Source organism: Cyprinus carpio, chromosome B20 (assembly GCF_018340385.1).
Source record: "Cyprinus carpio isolate SPL01 chromosome B20, ASM1834038v1, whole genome shotgun sequence".
Lineage (NCBI taxonomy): Eukaryota > Metazoa > Chordata > Actinopteri > Cypriniformes > Cyprinidae > Cyprinus > Cyprinus carpio.
The window spans coordinates 13,752,630-13,770,237 of NC_056616.1; the positions used below are offsets into that span (position 1 = coordinate 13,752,630).

The 17,608-nt window shown below is 34.0% G+C and overlaps 2 protein-coding genes across 2 annotated transcripts; one reads left to right on the forward strand and one right to left on the reverse strand.

Moving 5' to 3' along the window:
- Positions 1 to 4,219: 4,219 nt before the first annotated feature.
- Positions 4,220 to 11,277, reverse strand: spata18 (spermatogenesis associated 18). Its single transcript, XM_042747010.1, has 12 exons — positions 10,815 to 11,277; positions 9,487 to 9,592; positions 9,239 to 9,354; positions 8,930 to 9,048; positions 8,181 to 8,276; positions 7,912 to 8,046; positions 7,597 to 7,828; positions 7,024 to 7,182; positions 6,598 to 6,773; positions 6,327 to 6,450; positions 5,939 to 6,004; positions 4,220 to 5,284 (listed from the first exon to the last, which is right to left on the reverse strand). The coding sequence occupies exons 1-12, from the start codon at positions 10,899 to 10,901 to the stop codon at positions 5,228 to 5,230; spliced, it is 1,473 nt and encodes a 490-aa protein (XP_042602944.1). The 5' UTR covers positions 10,902 to 11,277; the 3' UTR covers positions 4,220 to 5,227.
- Positions 11,278 to 12,024: 747 nt separating this feature from the next.
- Positions 12,025 to 17,577, forward strand: LOC109112593 (beta-sarcoglycan-like). Its single transcript, XM_019125477.2, has 6 exons — positions 12,025 to 12,192; positions 13,717 to 13,926; positions 14,113 to 14,298; positions 14,397 to 14,588; positions 14,782 to 14,913; positions 15,993 to 17,577. The coding sequence occupies exons 1-6, from the start codon at positions 12,178 to 12,180 to the stop codon at positions 16,197 to 16,199; spliced, it is 942 nt and encodes a 313-aa protein (XP_018981022.2). The 5' UTR covers positions 12,025 to 12,177; the 3' UTR covers positions 16,200 to 17,577.
- Positions 17,578 to 17,608: the final 31 nt, after the last annotated feature.

Genomic DNA, 17,608 nt, shown 5'->3' on the forward strand with positions numbered 1-17,608 from the left:
ACTACACTTACTGGAGTTCAAGTTCCTTTTATCTTGAAATATTAATATGTTATTTTAAAATAATAATAAGCATATTAGTAGTAGTAGCAGTATTAATTTATGTAATTAATAATTCATTTAATATTAATAATAAATTATATTAATGATGGTTCTGAATATTATTATTGTTGTTATTATTATTATAATTAAACATGCACTGCATTGACTATGCAATTTCATTGTTGGGGAAAGTTACTTTTAAAAGTAATACATTACAATATTGCATTACTCCATAAAAAAGTTGTATTACTTAGTTACTATTTATTGAAAGTAATGCTACAACAAAAAACAAATATATATATATATATATATATATATATATATATATATATATATATATATATATATATATATATGTATGTATATATATATATATACATATATGTATATATGTATATATATATATATACATATATGTATATATATATATATATATATATATACATATATATATATATATATATATATATATATATATATATATATATATATATATATATATATATATATATATATATATATATATATATATATATATATATATTAGGGCTGTCAAATGATTAATCACGATTAATCACATCCAAAATAAAAGTTTTGTTTACATAATATATGTATGTGTACAGGGTATATTTATTATGTATATATAAATACACACACATGAATTATAAATTAAAAAAATATTCACATGTATATACGTTTATATATTCTTATATTTTATATTATATATAAATATATTTCATATATAAACAATATTTTTCTTAAATATATACATGCATGTGTTTGTATTTATATACATAATAAATATACACAGTATACACACATATTTTATTTAAACAAAACTTTTATTTTGGATGTGATTAATCGTGATTAATCATTTGACAGCCCTAATATATATATATATATATATATATATATATTCTTGGTAACTGTAAAGGCCCTTATATGAAAAGGTAGCGTAATCCAGATATTTCTTGTAAATGCATTAAGTAATGTATTACTTTACTAGTAACTTGGGGAAAGTAATTTAATTACATAATGCATTACCCTCAACACTGGCAATCGTTATTTGAATCTAAAAAGTAATTCTCCTGAAGGTTAGATTGATAATGCCGATGGTATGTATTATCTAAGGATGAACTCTTGTTTCTGCAGTAAACACGTGTTCTGTGCCCTCTTTCTTACCCTGAAGTGTTAGTTCATCTATCTTCTTGCCATTCTATTTCTTTAAGTCTCTCTCCAGGCAAAAGCCACAATTCTTCTCATTAGCATGTGGCAATTTCCCAGTGTTAATTAGCAGTTGTGAACAATGACTCCACACTATTGCTGGCCTCACCATCAGGACTTAATGAACTCAGGCAAGACAGCAATGAAAACTGTCCTGCATTCTAAAACACAACACTGTTATCAGCTTCAACAATCTTTGTGTGCAAAAAGATACACCTGATGGAATTTTGTAGTGTCACTATTACATATTATTCAATAGATTGTTACTATTTATCTTTCTTGAAGTCTCCTGTGTTCTGTCTTTCTCAGTCAGTTTGTGGATGAGACTAATTCAATTACACACTCTCATATGCATTCATTTCTGACTGAACTTGAACTTGGAGACTCAAGGAAAAGCCTCAAACTTTTATTCCCTCTCCACCCTTTCTCTCTCGTTCTGTTTCTTTAAAGAGCACACAACCTATTATTTCACTATTTCAGTCTCATTCTGTAAACTTTTGACTCTCGTGGTTCATGCATTGAGCTAATGAGTGTCTCAAACTTAACGCAAGATCACCACCAAGTGGCTCAACATGATTTACTGTAACTCGTATAGTTTTTAGAGCGTAGTTTAAACCAATGTTTCCTCAATACAGCAAAATAGGCAATGATCTTCAGTTAAAATAAGATAAGAAACGGCTTTTGATCGTCTCCATACCCTGTTTGTGAAAAAAAAATGTTTCAGGAAAAGGTATATGATGGAATTTCCAGAATTTTGGGTTACTTTGGGTTACTTGGGTCTCAGATCTCCGTCTGCTATAAAGGACAGTCCAGGTCCGGCAGCAACTGCGCTCAAAATAACAGCTGGTTGGGGTATTTCTGGGACACATAGCAAAATACAGCATCTGTTTATTTCAGGAAAATGATAAGTAGCCATTGAGTATGAGTTCATGCTGCGCCAGTCTGTATTACTGATGCCTGCTTTATTATTTGTTGGTATGACTTGGCCTTGAAGTCATTCTACAGTTACACTCCTCCCCATCCTCTCATCCTGTCTCATCCTTTAACAGCAGGAGTTTATCCGATGCCATAGCAACTATATAATGATGCTTTTATTTGTAGTCAGCAGCAAACAGATGTGTCTAAAGCAGCATGTCTCTGTAGCTGGTGTGTGTGTGTGTGTGTGTGTGTGTGTGTGTGTGTGTGTGTGTGTGTGTGTGTGTGTGTGTGTGTGTGTGTGTGTGTGTGTGTGTGTGTGTGTGTGTGTGTGTGTGTGTGTGTGTGTGTGTGTGTGTGTGCATGTGTGTGGTGAAGACAAGAGGGTCTCAATGAATCCACTCTCCTCTTATCACATACATGGCCTAGCTATTTATTTTACTTCATGGTTCCACTCTTAAAAATTTCCTGTATTTTCACCCCTTTTTTCTCTTTCTCTATTTTTATTACAGTTGAAAATCCATACTTTGAAAGAACACAAGTAATGTTTTGTTTATGTTGTGCTGTCTGTCTTAAAATTACACTACTACAAGTGCCATTGTAGTAATGTACAGTCACTGTCGGTCAGCCATGATTCATTTATTCTGTGAAAAATATGTCCAATAAAAGAGAGTTACAGAGATAAAGTGAGTAATATTTGGCTGGGTTACCCACATGTAAAATCAAAAAGCTTTTGTTTTCTAACAAAAACCAAAACTGAAACTCTTAAAAATAACTTTTGTTAATTGAAATAAAATGATTGATGATATATATATATATATATATATATATATATATATATTAGGGCTGTCAAATGATTAATCACGATTAATCACATCCAAAATAAAAGTTTTGTTTACATAATATGTATGTGTACAGGGTATATTTATTATGTATATATAAATACACACACATAAATTATATATTTAGAAAATATTTACATGTATATACATTTATATATTTATATTCTTATATTTTATATTATATATAAATATACTTAATATATAAACATAACATATTCTTCTTAAATATATACATGCATGTGTGTGTATTTATATATACATAATAAATATACACAGTATACACACATATATTATGTAAACAAAACTTTTATTTTGGATGTGATTAATCGTGATTAATCATTTGACAGCCCTAATATATATATATACTGTATGTGTGTGTGTGTGTGTGTGTGTGTGTGTGTGTGTGTGTGTGTGTGTGTGTGTGTGTGTGTGTGTGTGTATAGAACTTATAACAAAAAATGTTGCCTTGGCAAGTAATTAAATAATTTGAAGTTAAAGTACAAAATCACTAAAACTGAAATAAAAAATTAATTAAAACAAAATACAAATATTCTGCTTTTGAACAACAAAAACAGTTAATACAAACGAAAAAGCACATAACTGCTAAAAATAAATAAATAAACAAATAATAAAAGCAAATTCAAAATATTAATAAATATAACAATATTGAAATTATTTTATTTTAAACTATTTATCTGATACTAAAATAACAACACTTTTATTAGGATGCTGAAGTTGCAGAGTGTACATTATTTTTTAAAATGACTTTTCAGAAGAATTCTCTTTTTTATTTATTGAGTGGATCTTTAATATTATCCCAGTTTCCGTGAAATAATGGATACGTAATAAAGCTGTATTCTCCTCAGTTTAGTACGATGTGACTGACCTCTAGTGGTGGCGAGTGGAAGTATGTACAGACAGAATAACGTTTTTGGACTAGGTTACCATTTGTGCTCACATTATATTGACGTTAGTATAACCCATCTTTTATGTAACCTTGGCTTCCTTTATACATTCTATTATAACTCAAGGAAAGCTAAGTAATAGTATACATACATTAATGGTATGACCACTGTTGAGTCATTTTTGTGTTTTATTATGTGCACTCAGATAAATTATTTTACTGTATGAAAATAACTGTTTAACAATACAAAACCAAAAGTTGTAGGTCCGTTACTAATGATTCACACTCACACATATTTGTATGTTTAGACAAAATTTAATAAATGATTTGAGTAAACATGACAAAATTAGGAGAACAGACTGAGCACCTTAAACTTATACTATGAGACTGAGATTTTGAACAGTTTAAAACCTCAAAACACTGCAGTCTGATTCTTCTGTACCAAAGTTTAAAAAAAAACAAATAGCACCAACATTAGGAAAAAAATAAAATTGACATTAAAAGTAGCCTTAAAGGGAAAATACATTCAATGCATTCTGTAAAAGATTATTTTAGTGTCTACAGATTATGTACTACAGTTCAGCAGAAACACTTCACATACAGCACTTATATTTAGAGTCATGACAGAAATACAGATCTCATTACAAAAGAGCCAATTAATATTCTTCAGGGAATCTGAATGACAAAAGTGCTGGTGTGCAGGTGTAACTTAGAAGACAACAGATTTTCTATTTCCTACTGTATAGATAAAAATCACATAAATATATATATGAAAACACTGCATACTAAAAAATAGAAAGAATAGCACCTTAAAGGACTTGTCCAGTTATCACAGACAAACAGAGCACCTTAACAAGCACATACACCACCATTCAAAAATGTATTAAAAATATTAATTAAAAAAATGGTAGTGTAATGTGCAATGGTCCTGTTAAACGTAAAATGTTAACGTTTAGACAGCTGTTTCCTCAGTTTGAGTCACAGATCAGTATAATGCATATTCACGGTGCTGATCAAATATAATTAAGGTTTAACTGGCCAATCAAATCAAGTGCAGTCAAGTCAAGTGCAGTCCACTCAGAAAATATTAATGTGGAGCTTGTAAATAGTGTTTTCTGTTTAAAAAATCATAAGCACTGAGTCAGTAATAAAGGTAACTGTTTTCCACTTTAGTTTCTAATTCATCCCACACATAGAAAAGAATGTTAAAACTGGAAAAAAAAAAATAATAATAATAATGTTTTAATTAATCTGCTTCTGTTTGGTTCTGTATCCAGCGTGACGTGAGGTCAGGTATCAAACTTTAAAGTCGATTACTTGAGAGACGTCCAGGGGAAGGGCTTCGACTACGACTGGGCATCTGACAGAGAGACAGAGAGAGAGAGTGAGACGACTTCAAAGACAGCAGAAATTATTTTGTAAGAATTCCACAGCAGAAGAGAAGAATTTGCAAAGAACTTGTACTAACCCACAGACTCAGTGAGGAAGCATGTGCAAGAAAATGAAGAAAACTGAATTGGGGACTGTATACTATATTGTGGACTATATTGTTTTTCTTGTGTACTTTTGGAAATGTTTAAAGAATAGTTCGCAACAAAAATGAAAATTCTGACATTCACCCTCATTTTAAACCTGGATGAAGCATAAAGAGGTTTAGCAGGAAATCTAAACTGCTCTTTTTCATACAGTGAAAGGATGGGGACCAGGGGTTGTCAAGCACCATAAATTAACTATAAAAATATGATAGCTTTGTGTGAGGAACAGTTTGACTTAAATCATTATTCACTGAAAATCTTGCTTGACAGCTTTGGTCACAAGTCACTTTCATTATAAAGAAAACAGCACCTTTAGACATTCTGCTATAAAGAACTTTTTTTATGTCCCACAGAAACAAGAAACTCATACAGGTTTAAAAAAAATGTAAAGGTGTGTAAATAATGACAATTTAATATTTCTAAGTGAATTATTCCTTGAATTGGAAGACTAACTGCTGGAGTTGTCAGTAGAAACTCACAAATGTGCGGCTGGGGCTTCCTGAGCGAGAGCGAACAGGACTGGAGCTACGACTCCTGCTTCTCCACTAGAGAAAACATCCACACAAACATCATTTCACTTTCTTTAAAAATCTCAATCAAATTCAGTTTATTTAGTTTTAGTCAGTTTTGAACATTTTTAATATTTAATAATTTATAATATTATTCATTTATATTTATTAATATTTACAAATGTAATTGTTCTTTAACAATAATGCATAAAACTTATTAAAAAGTATTAACAAAAATATCCACAAAAACATGACTTTTTTTTAATATATTTTTTCTTCTTTTTTTTTTGTGTGTGTGTATATAGTGATTAGTATGAATGCTATTTAGATTGATTTTCTCTGAATAGCCTCCACATACCAGAGCTCCTCTCCTAGTGACCGCCTCTCCCTTCAGTATGACAGTGTCTCCCTCCAGCAGTGCAGGCCACACGTGATACGCCACCAGCGGAGCGGTGAACTCCGAGTCAAAGCTGCGCCTGTACCTGAGAGGAAGAGAAGTGTAATATACATCTTTGAAAAAGTTCTGCATTTCAAATTCAGTGTGTGAGGAGATAAAAGATGCCTCTCAAGACCCTGGCTATGTGTTGATGTGTATGTGTGAGTGTGTCTGGTTTATTAGCTCCACTCACTTAACGTCACTGTAGAGTTCTCCATCTGAGCTGAAGGCCAGGTCCAGTGCTGGGTCCAGAGTCTGCATAGCAAATGCTATTCGACATGCTTCTCTAATGAAGCTACTGATCAGAACAAAGTCCACCTCGGGAGGGAAAGAGATGCGTGGGTTTACGTTCATCGCGTTGATCACATCCTGTAGATGGAAATGAACAAAGAACAAATGAAATGTTATTCAACAACACTAAAGGGAACTACATTTGTATGAACGCAGTAGTGTTGTTACTAAAACTATTAAAAATAAAATATACCATTACAATAAAAAACTCTATATAATAAATAGGCTTATAATAAACAATAAATTACATGAAAAACATTTAGAATTTCAGAGCTGACACAATTAATCACAAAAATGTATCAGTGTTTGCAACCATGGTCAAACCTACATTAACGCTTGTTTGCACATCATACAGATCCAGATTTCTCACAATGTAATCCACCACGGCATCCTCCAGACTCTCAGGACCAATGTGAGTGGAGGAAAGGGTCTTCCTCACACGTGTTTTAAACTGCCGATAGGCCATCTTAGCAGCCTGGAATGATTCCTTGGACAATACAAATTATTATAGTACAGCATATAATAGAGCATCTTCCCTGCTGCTATAATATAATATAATATAATATAATATAATATGATATAATATAATATAATATAATATAATATAATATAATATAATATAATATAATATAATATAATATAATATAATATAATATAATATAATATAATATAATGTAATATAATATAATATAATATAATAAAATATAATATAATATAATATAATATAATACAATATAATATAATATAATATAATATAATATTTTGGATCAGATTATTTCAAATTAAGTAACTGCTTTGTTCTTTGCTATGTTCTATAATTGTAGAACGCACCTTAACATTATTACTAGCCTACACTAGTGTTTATCACAGGATGGAAATAGATAACCAGTGTTATTCTTACCACAACAGCGATAAAAAGGATCCTCTGGACTGTTTCCAGGTCGTCGATGTATCTGCGCAGGAGACTCTGGGACTCCAGTCTTTCTGTGGCGTACAGGTCTGAGAAACGGGACACCAGCCGCGCGTGCCGAGAGGAACTGGTGAGTTGTGCGCGTGTAGGAGACTCACCCCTCACAGGACTAACGGAGCGACTGCGGCGGGGAAGAGGACTAGGTGAACCGCTCCTGACCAATCTGGAAATGCGTCAAGAGAGTAAGCTAGGCTTGCGTAAGTCTCATTTGCACGAAGCAATGAGGTGTTTTCATGTCAAACGTACCTCTCCTGTAGAACAGTTTTTTCAGCGGTGAGAAGCGAGATCTCGTCTCGTAGGATTCTGACCTGCCTCTCATAGTCATCAAGTACATCCAGCTTTCTCTTATACAGCTCAACCTGATCTTGAGCAACTCGCAAGCTGACACAAATACATAACTCAGTAATTTAACAAAAAATACATTTCAAATTCTCAAACATTTTATGTTCTAGTATGGTTTAATCCACAAAGAGAAAAACAGACATTTAGACTAAAGTTCACCATCTTTGACTCACTCTGCCTTTAGATATAGTATTTCATCCTCTGTGGCCAACAGGGTGGTTGCAGATTTATTCTTTGTGGAGTCCAGTTCAATCTGGGTGTCAGCAAGCCTGGAATCAAATAAACAATACAACTGACTTTGATTGATTTGTATGGAGTATAAAATGTAACACTGATTCTTAAGCACGTCTGTATTACAATGTATTGTGTAGGATCAGGGTGCAATTTGTCGGGGGTTGGGGTTCTGTTTATTCAAGCCCTTAATTTTGCAATCCAATTCACACTTTCATTTACATGTGCATTTATGTATTCTGAACAGAACTTGAGTACATATGCAGTGCCTCAGTCACCGTGTTCAGAAAACCACAGCTATAATATCACAATTATAAACAATCATATTGTTTCAACCTTGATGATATACCCCAAAAATCTGAAAAATATGTCAGAAAAGCTTATTATTTAGCAAAAATATTAGTAAATATCCAGTCTTCTCAAAATTGACTAGTTTGTAAAACATAATATAAAAATTAGACAGATGTTGTACATGAAGGCTTTTCAGTCCGATTACTAATGCATGTAAACGTACTGTAGCTAGTGATGACTTTTTTTTTTAAATATTCCCCCATAACTTTGTTTTTCAACAAACTGCACCCTGATTAGGATGTTGGTTTTTACAAAGAAATTCATACAGAATTTCATATCCTTACTGACACTCTTAGCACCAACTATCTCATTTAGACTTGTTACTAGAATTGATACCGACTCCTGTTTAACCGTGTCCAACTCCACACGTGTAGAACACAGCCTGTCTTCTATTTTCTGCATGTCGCTCTCATGAACTGAGGATAGTTCACGAATCTTCCGATCTTTCTCCATAGATTCCTGATTGGCACACACAAAAGTATACAAGCGCCAACACAGAGAAACACACACACACATGCAGGTATGGCTACACAGAATAGTTATTTCACTCATGAACACAACCATTATACACAAAACACACACTGGTGGTTGCTAACATGTGGAACAAATGTTAAAGACAGCAACAGAGGATTCTGGATATCCGTCTGACCTGAATGAGGCTAAGGCTGGTATCTGTGGAGACAGACGAAGCTGCAATGGTGAAGCAAGAGCCGAGCCATGGCAAAAGGCGAGATTTCAGTGTGTCAACACCTGAATAATGTCCCCCTGAGGAAGGAAGAGGACAGAGAATCTGCTTGAATGTTATTGTTTAACGGTCAGCTAGAGGAAATAACCATGTGACATGCTGAAAGTGAATGAGATTATACTGTTAAAGATAGAGGCAGGTCCATTTGTTACCTTCTTGTGCTGTAAGGTTGAGTATGGTGAACAATTGACCCTGAATTTTAGAGGTAAGCTCCACTAGCTCACAGCACCTATTCAGGTTCTGGTCACAAGAGAACACCTGTGAGAAAATATGACCAGAGGCTGTTATAAGATGAGGTGTAGGAAGTTAGTATGAAACTAACAGCGACAAGTTAAGTAGCATTTGTGGAAACACCCCCAAACTGCAACAATGGCCTAAATCGGATATCGCACTTCCTGATCAAGTAGTATGAAAACAATACCTTTTCATTTTTGCCATTGCAATAATGCTTTGCTGATAGTGACAAACAGGTATACAACAACTCATTCTGATATTCCAAATTCTTATATATATACTTCATTTAACCCGAACTAAATGTGCCTTTTTACATTTTTTTATGTTTATTTAAAACAATCAAAAACCAAAACATTAACTGGTAGACAAACTTACAAGTAAAATTGCTTAATATTTTAAAGAAATAGTAAAATAGTATGTCAAACTACTACATTTCTCTATTTTTTTAGTGTTAGGTCCCTTATCAAGAGACACCAACTGGACATTTTAACTCACAAAAATATCTAAATTAATAAAAAACTAAACACATGTTTAGCATATTAAAACAAATAATTAGCCTAATCTCTTTTCAACACATTCTACTTGACTTTTATTTCTTAACGTATTTTTATTTTTTAAGAATAAATGAATGATAAATAAAATAAACTACGCTTCACTGGCCCATGTGTGGTTAAAATCAAAGTCCCTACAGATTGTAAATTTTGATTGTAAAATTTCATTACACAAGAAGAGAGTATAAACACCTATAACTCCCTCCATTCAGAAAACACAAGCCTGACGGGAGCGCGCACGTTTGCTCTCAGCCAATCAGAAGTGCTCAGGAATGGAGTCCCAGTTGTCCTGACAACGAGCGTCCATAGAAACCAAACTCTGCCGCAAAAGCAATGTAATAAAGCAAATATTCCAACTCGGGTCTGTTGTTATAAAAGCACAATGCAGGACACTACTGCGCATATTAATTCAGGATGCTTGGCAGCTACTCCAGTATATATTATATGCCATCTAACAAGGCTGCTGTGCATACTGAGTTTTGCAAAACTCCAGCCGCAAAGCAGATGAATGTGGTGAAAACAGTTCCCAGACAGAATCTCGAATACCTAAATCTGATATCAGTGAATCCTGAATGTGTGCACTTGATATTATACACACGCACCTGACTGAAATGTAAAGTCTGTGACTATAGTAGCCTAAACTACTGTTGTGGTTGATCACAGACTAAGTGCATCTTGAATGATTGATGACTTACATGATAGTCTTTGTACCAAGCTTCCAGTTTGTCCTGCAAAACAGCATACGGAGATGAGTTGACCAGTCGTCGTAAAGTGTCAGCCATAGCTGCAGGTCTGCTGCTGTAATCCTGCTTCAGGACGTCCCAGCGCACTTAATCCAGCAGCGACTGCGCTCTTTGTATTTATACTGCGAGTAAAAGCCCACCATTCACACCCTCGACCTTCACCGAAACCATGGACGCGCTTTTAGTTGTAGCAACGGTTTGCTAGACTTCTCCGTTTGAGGAAATATAGCTGTATAAGCACAATGTGGACAGCCTTTTTTAACACGGCCTCTTATTATGTTACTCAGTGTCTCTGTCTGAAGGTGAAGCTCAGTGCTCGGTGATGAAATCTCACTCTGTTAAGTGGGTGTCAGATGTCAAGTGCAGGAAGATCTTTATTTACATTCTCTTGAAGAACAGGTGTACTGTCTTAATTGATTTTCCATCATTTAACGTTATACCACGTGACAAAGTTACAAGCCTCTGTCCTGATCTCAAAATAAATAATAATAAAAAAAAATAATTTCAAGCATTGCATTGTAACTGTTACATGACTTGATTTAGTTATCCAGCAAGTGTGACCTAGTAAAACAAAGAGGTAACACATTGGTAAACACTAAAATAATTCAATAAACGTTAAATAAATAGCATAACTGCAACACAAAACACTCAAATGCACACGTAACTGATCACTTTATATTTAAATAAATAAATAAACAGACTGTTTACGCAGGGAGACGTTGATTAATTAAAAACAATTTTAACAATATTTTACTGTAAATGTAGCCTCTGAAAATTCCGAGGTAATTCATACTTTTAATTTTGAAAAAAATATATTTAACAGTATATTGTATATATGTCTTTTAAAATATAGGTTGTCATATTTCCCCTTTTTTTTTTTTTATACTACGAACATTTTTTTCTTCAGTGTAAACAGAAATTTTAACTAAAAACAAAAAATGTTGGAAATAAAGACATAATAGAAAAAAAAATATCTTAGCTGGCGTTTCTTGTCATTTTCATTTTATGATATGCTCTAACGTTACTTTCCTTATACGGCGAAGTCACAACTGTCTCTTTATAGCGGAGGAACAAACCATCTAACATAGTTAATGCTCCCTTAAAAGTAACACATTTCTTCATCAACACTGGGCTATATTTATGGGAAATTTAATTGTAAATTTCATGTATCCAGGTCTGAAGTGTATGATCCTCGCGGAGGTTCGGCTGTTTGAAGCTCTTGTGTGGAGCACGGTTCTGTCTCTCGCAGTGGTTTCTCCTCCGGCTGTGTGTGAAGCGCACAGTACAGTGGTCTGGAGAGAGAGGGAGGGTCAACATGGCGTCGGAGCAGGTCTGTTTTCAATGTGAAGTGTAAACGTTTTCTCCTTTACATTGCTTTTCAAGCGATTTTGAGCGTTAAAGCGAGCGATGTATAACAGCTTTACGATTGTAACGATGTCTATGGCGATGTATGTGGATCAATAACGACAATCTGCGCGATTTAATGCCTTGTCCGTTTATGGAAAAATTGACTCATTATTGCAGGGTTAGCGTTTGCTGTGGTTATACTGGATAGTGATGCTTTGAGGCTTTAAAATAAAACCATTCGCTCGTGTTTATTGCAGAGGAAAGGGCTGCGTGTCATTTATTTTTAGGCATACGGAGTCAGACACACGGACTCATCTACTGCATTCCTGAAGACAGCAACACTGCTTTCTTTTTTAGCCGCCACACTGTAATAGCACGAATGTGCTTATTGTTAATTAATGCGTAGTGTTAGTTAATTCTAAAAGAATATGGGTTTGGCTGGGGAAGAAGAGAAATTGTTGTAATAGGCTGAGATTTATGTTATTTTTGGCATGTCCCCACATCAGACAATCAGACTCCCTTGTACCGAAAGTAACTCAGATTGTAAAAATCAATCGTGTCACCATTTAGTGCTCTATCCAAAATTATATATACTACATACTCCAAGAGACAAAATATTAAGTACTGAGAATATGAAGTATTGTGATTGCACACTGTAATACTGGTCCCAAAAGTATTGCAGCATTTAAGACATGCTTAAAACTAACATTGAGTTACATGATTAAATATAAATGATTAAAATATAATAAAATAGTAAACTGAAATGATATTTATTGTAAGCATATTCAAAATAGATATGCTGGGAATTAAATGATACAAAGTGATAAAATGTTATATGATACATTTTAAGTGTGGCTTAAGTATATGAGCTACCATAATAATAGAATACATAATGGCAAAATTGAAATTTTGCACCCAAATTCATTACTGAAGCCTAGAAAATATCTTAATTGCAATTTTGCAAATCATTTAAGTAAAGCTGAGTATTGCTATATTTTACATTTACATTTAGTCATTTTGCAGAAGCTTTTATCCAAAGCTTGGGGAATACATAAAGCAATTCTTTTTAAAGAGGCAAACAGACACAGGAAGTGCTCATTTCAGACATTGTTCAAAAAAGTACAAGGTAGAAAGGGAAGAGAAAGTTGTTTTTTTCTCTTTTTTCTTTAATTTAGGATGAAGTCAAGTAGTTTCGAAAGAGATGATTTTTCAGCTGTCGCTTGAAAATTGTTAGGGATTCAGCATTCAGGATAGGGGTGGGAAATCATTCCACCAGCCTAGAATGGTGAATGAGAATGTCCTGGAAAGTGATTTTGAGCCTCTCTGTGATGGTACCACGAGGCGTCGCTCACTAGCAGATCTCAGACTTCCGAAGGGGATGTAGATTCTTAATAGTGAGTGGAAGTAGGCGGGTGCTGAGGGGGTAATTGAGTGTCTAGTAAATGTGCAGTAACAGACAATAATTGTACCAACTAATGTACCATCTTATTTTTCCTTATATCCACAGGAAATCCCAAATGCACCGGTGAAGAAGTCTATGAGGGAGAAGGCTATCGAGCGCAGATCAGTTAATAAAGAGCACAACAGTAATTTTAGGGCCGGATATATTCCGATTGAAGAGGAGAGACTTCACAAAACAGGACTGAGGGGTCGCAAGGGCATCATTGCCATTGGCATAATCATCCTACTTTTTCTGCTTGCGCTCATCAACCTCATTGTGAGTTTACCGGTTTTTGTTGGGTCTGTGATACTAATATGATAGGATATACTATAATTTTATACTATATTTAAAATTAGCATCAAATAATTTTTTGAAAAAAAAGAGAAATTTTCATGTAATTTGAGTTACATCCTTACTGCTCACTGAATACAGAGACAGTTATACATTATCTGTGATTTATAGATAACGCTGGTGATATGGACAGTGATACGGATAGGTCCTGGAGGTTGTGAAAGTATGGAGTTTCATGAGAGTGGACTGCTACGCTTCAAACAGAAGGCCGATATGGGCGTGGTCCATCCACTACACAAAAGCACAGTGGGCGGCAGGAAGGACCAGGACCTTGTCATCACTGGCAACAATAACCCAGTCAGTCAGCATAGTATCTGACTTTCAACAAGTCTGTATGCTCTGAGTGCTGACATGAGAAAGTGTATTGATTTAGGTGTTCTCTGTGCGAGTTACAGGTGGTGTTCCAGCAGGGCAACACCAAGCTGAGCGTAGAGGAAGATAAGACGTCTATCGTCAGCGACTTAGGCATCTCCTTCACTGACCCCCGCACTCAGAAGACTTTCTTTAGCACTGACTTTGACACCCACGAGTTCCACCTGCCCAAAGAGGTCAAGGTTCTCAACGTGAAGAAAGCCTCTACTGAGAGAGTAAGCAATAGACCTGACTCAATAATTGAGTAGAATTTTTATCACATGGCATACGTCACTTATATGTCAGGACAGATCTTACCTATGAAAAGTCTTGATATGAGATTTATGATCGTCTTAATCTACGTCTTTTGATTAGTCAAACCTGAGTTTGTACAGTGTTTGTACAGTGACTCATTACTATCTCTTGCAGATCACCAGCAATGCATCATCTGACCTCACTATCAAAGGTGATGGTAAGGCCATTATTCGTGGCAACGAGGGAGTTTACATCATGGGTAAAACTGTGGAGTTCAGCATGGGTGGGGACATTGAGCTAAAAGCAGTAAGTAGTGAAAAGCGTTGAAAATATTTCCTTAAATTTGTAGTTTTAAGTCAACTTAATTTAAATTTTTTCTAGGACTGTCAAACAATTGATCGTGATTAATCACATCCAAAATAAAAATTTGTGTTTAAATAATACATGTGTTTACTGTGTATATTTATTGTCTATATATATAAATACAAACACATACATATATATATGTATAAACGTTTATTTTGGTTGTGATTAAATGGATGAAAAAAGATTGTCATCTATTAAGATATCAGTTATTACACATGATCCTTTGGAAATCATTCTAATATTTCTAATTACTATCAATGCTGAAAACAGTTGTACTGCTTACTGACCCCAAACTTTTAGTATATATAAATATATAAATATAAATATAAATATATATATATATATATATATATATATATATATATATATATATATATATATTTTTTTTAGGGCTGCACGATTAATCGCATGCATTTGTCATGCGTGTCTCATCAGTAAAGCCGGTTCCGTGATTAGCGGTAAATGTCTGTCACCTGTTTTCAAACGGGAGCGGCAGTTAATACACAGAGCCGTAGTTCACTGACAAGCTACGCAATATTCTGTTCGTAATTGAGATTAATCGCATTCGATTATGAACACGATATTGCCTAGCTTGTCAGTGAACTACGGCTCTGTGTATGAACTCCCGGTGCATTTGAAAACAGGTGACGCATATTTACCGCTAATCACGGAACCGGCTTTACTGATGACACAACAAAAACAAAAGTCAAAAAATATAATAAACCAAAATAATACAAAATGTAAACATACATATATATATGTGTATGTATATATATATATAATATATGTATATATATATATGTGTATATGTATATATATATGTGTATATGTATATATATATATGTATATGTGTATATATATGTATGTATATATATATGTATGTATGTATATATATATATATATGTATGTATATATATATATATATATGTATGTATATATATATATATATGTATATGTATATGTGTAAAATCTAAACAGAAGTAAGAGTTTGAATGTTGTTTTTTCTATTTTGTGTGCAGGAAAACAGCATTATTCTGAATGGCTCAGTGATGTTCAGTCCTTCACGTATACCGAACTCCTCTTTAGGGGGAGACCTGTACTTCAATGAAGGGCTGGAGAGGTATAAACTTTGCATGTGTGCAGACGGGACGCTATTCAGAGTGCAGGTCAAATACCCCAACATGGGCTGCCAAACATCCGACAATCCGTGTGGAACAGCAAAATAATGAAAGAGAAAGGAATACTACTGGAAAACACATACACTTGCTCATTAATGCCTTCATTTGAATATTTAGTGTGAACTGCCAAAAATACAAAGATGGTAATACTTAGTTTTTTATTTTCCGAAAAACTGGACAATAATTATAATATTAGTGTATACACATGCAATACACAAAAATGCACACTATCCACCCCTCACACTCCCACCCACTAGGACAGATTTTTCTACACACCCACTCAGCTTTATTAGAGTTCTAAGAACACACACACACACATACACGCATACTTCTGTGATGATAATGGCTCCCATATAACCATAAATCCGAATCAGCACAAACAGTACCGTTTTCTTTTATGGCCGAGAGCTCTCTGTGCATTGTCATTGGCTCACCTCAGTGTTTTACAGCCTTTAAGCTTCCTGCTTTCAGCCTTCACTGCATGCGCTTTTTATATTGTATTGTAGCAGAGTAATTGAGTCCAGTGATTTTCTGAGCAATATTATTACCCTCTTTTACTATCCCCTCCTGTCATTAATAACCATCAAATGGGCACATAAAAAGAGGGGTGTTGTTTGACTGATACAAGTGTTAAAATAGTTGGTCTGTTATAAACCTTCTCCATTCTTTGGTATGGAAGACTAGTTCTAAATGGCCAATGTGACTTTAGAAAAGGGGATTTAAAGTGGCAAATATTATTAAACAGCTCAGATGTCATTAAGATTTTTTCAGGGTTGGTTTTTATAACACAAATGTTTACTTGGTCATGATTTTAGCCTTTTGCTTTTCCTTTTTTTTTTTTTTTTGTAATAACCTCTATCTTCACTGAGGCAGGATCAGCACAGCAACTGGCTTTAAGCTGCATTTTATATAAGTAACACTGTAAGTCTGATCCTGAAACAGTGGATAGTGATGCATCACCTCTGGAACATATTTTCAAGGCTTGTATTATAGTACCCAATCACCTTCTCTTGAGTGCTATGGACTAATGAGAAATTACTAATGAAACATTCAGAGGTGTGTACCAGTATGATATCTTTTAATAAGATAAAAACAGGAAACTTGTATGATATATAATTGAGTTACCGGAGTGTGATATTTTGTGCAATATAACCTTCTTGGCCTGGTTCATCTGGGTACATGTGTGGTATTTATTGTTGTTTCTGAACACAGTATTATTGTGATGTCCAAACTAAAAATCTTAAGAGACTGTCAGATGTGGCTTTCTTTTCAGCCCTATTATGGATTAGTCTGTTAATCTGAAACCATCTGATCATCTGTGGTTATAGATCTTTTCAACATTGTCAGAAGGGAAGTCACAAAAAAAATGCTTTCATATTGCAGTGTTTTTGTTAATAAATGCAAATGCGGTTTTGATTGAAAAAAACTGTGTATTGTGATTGTTGGGACTTGGGACT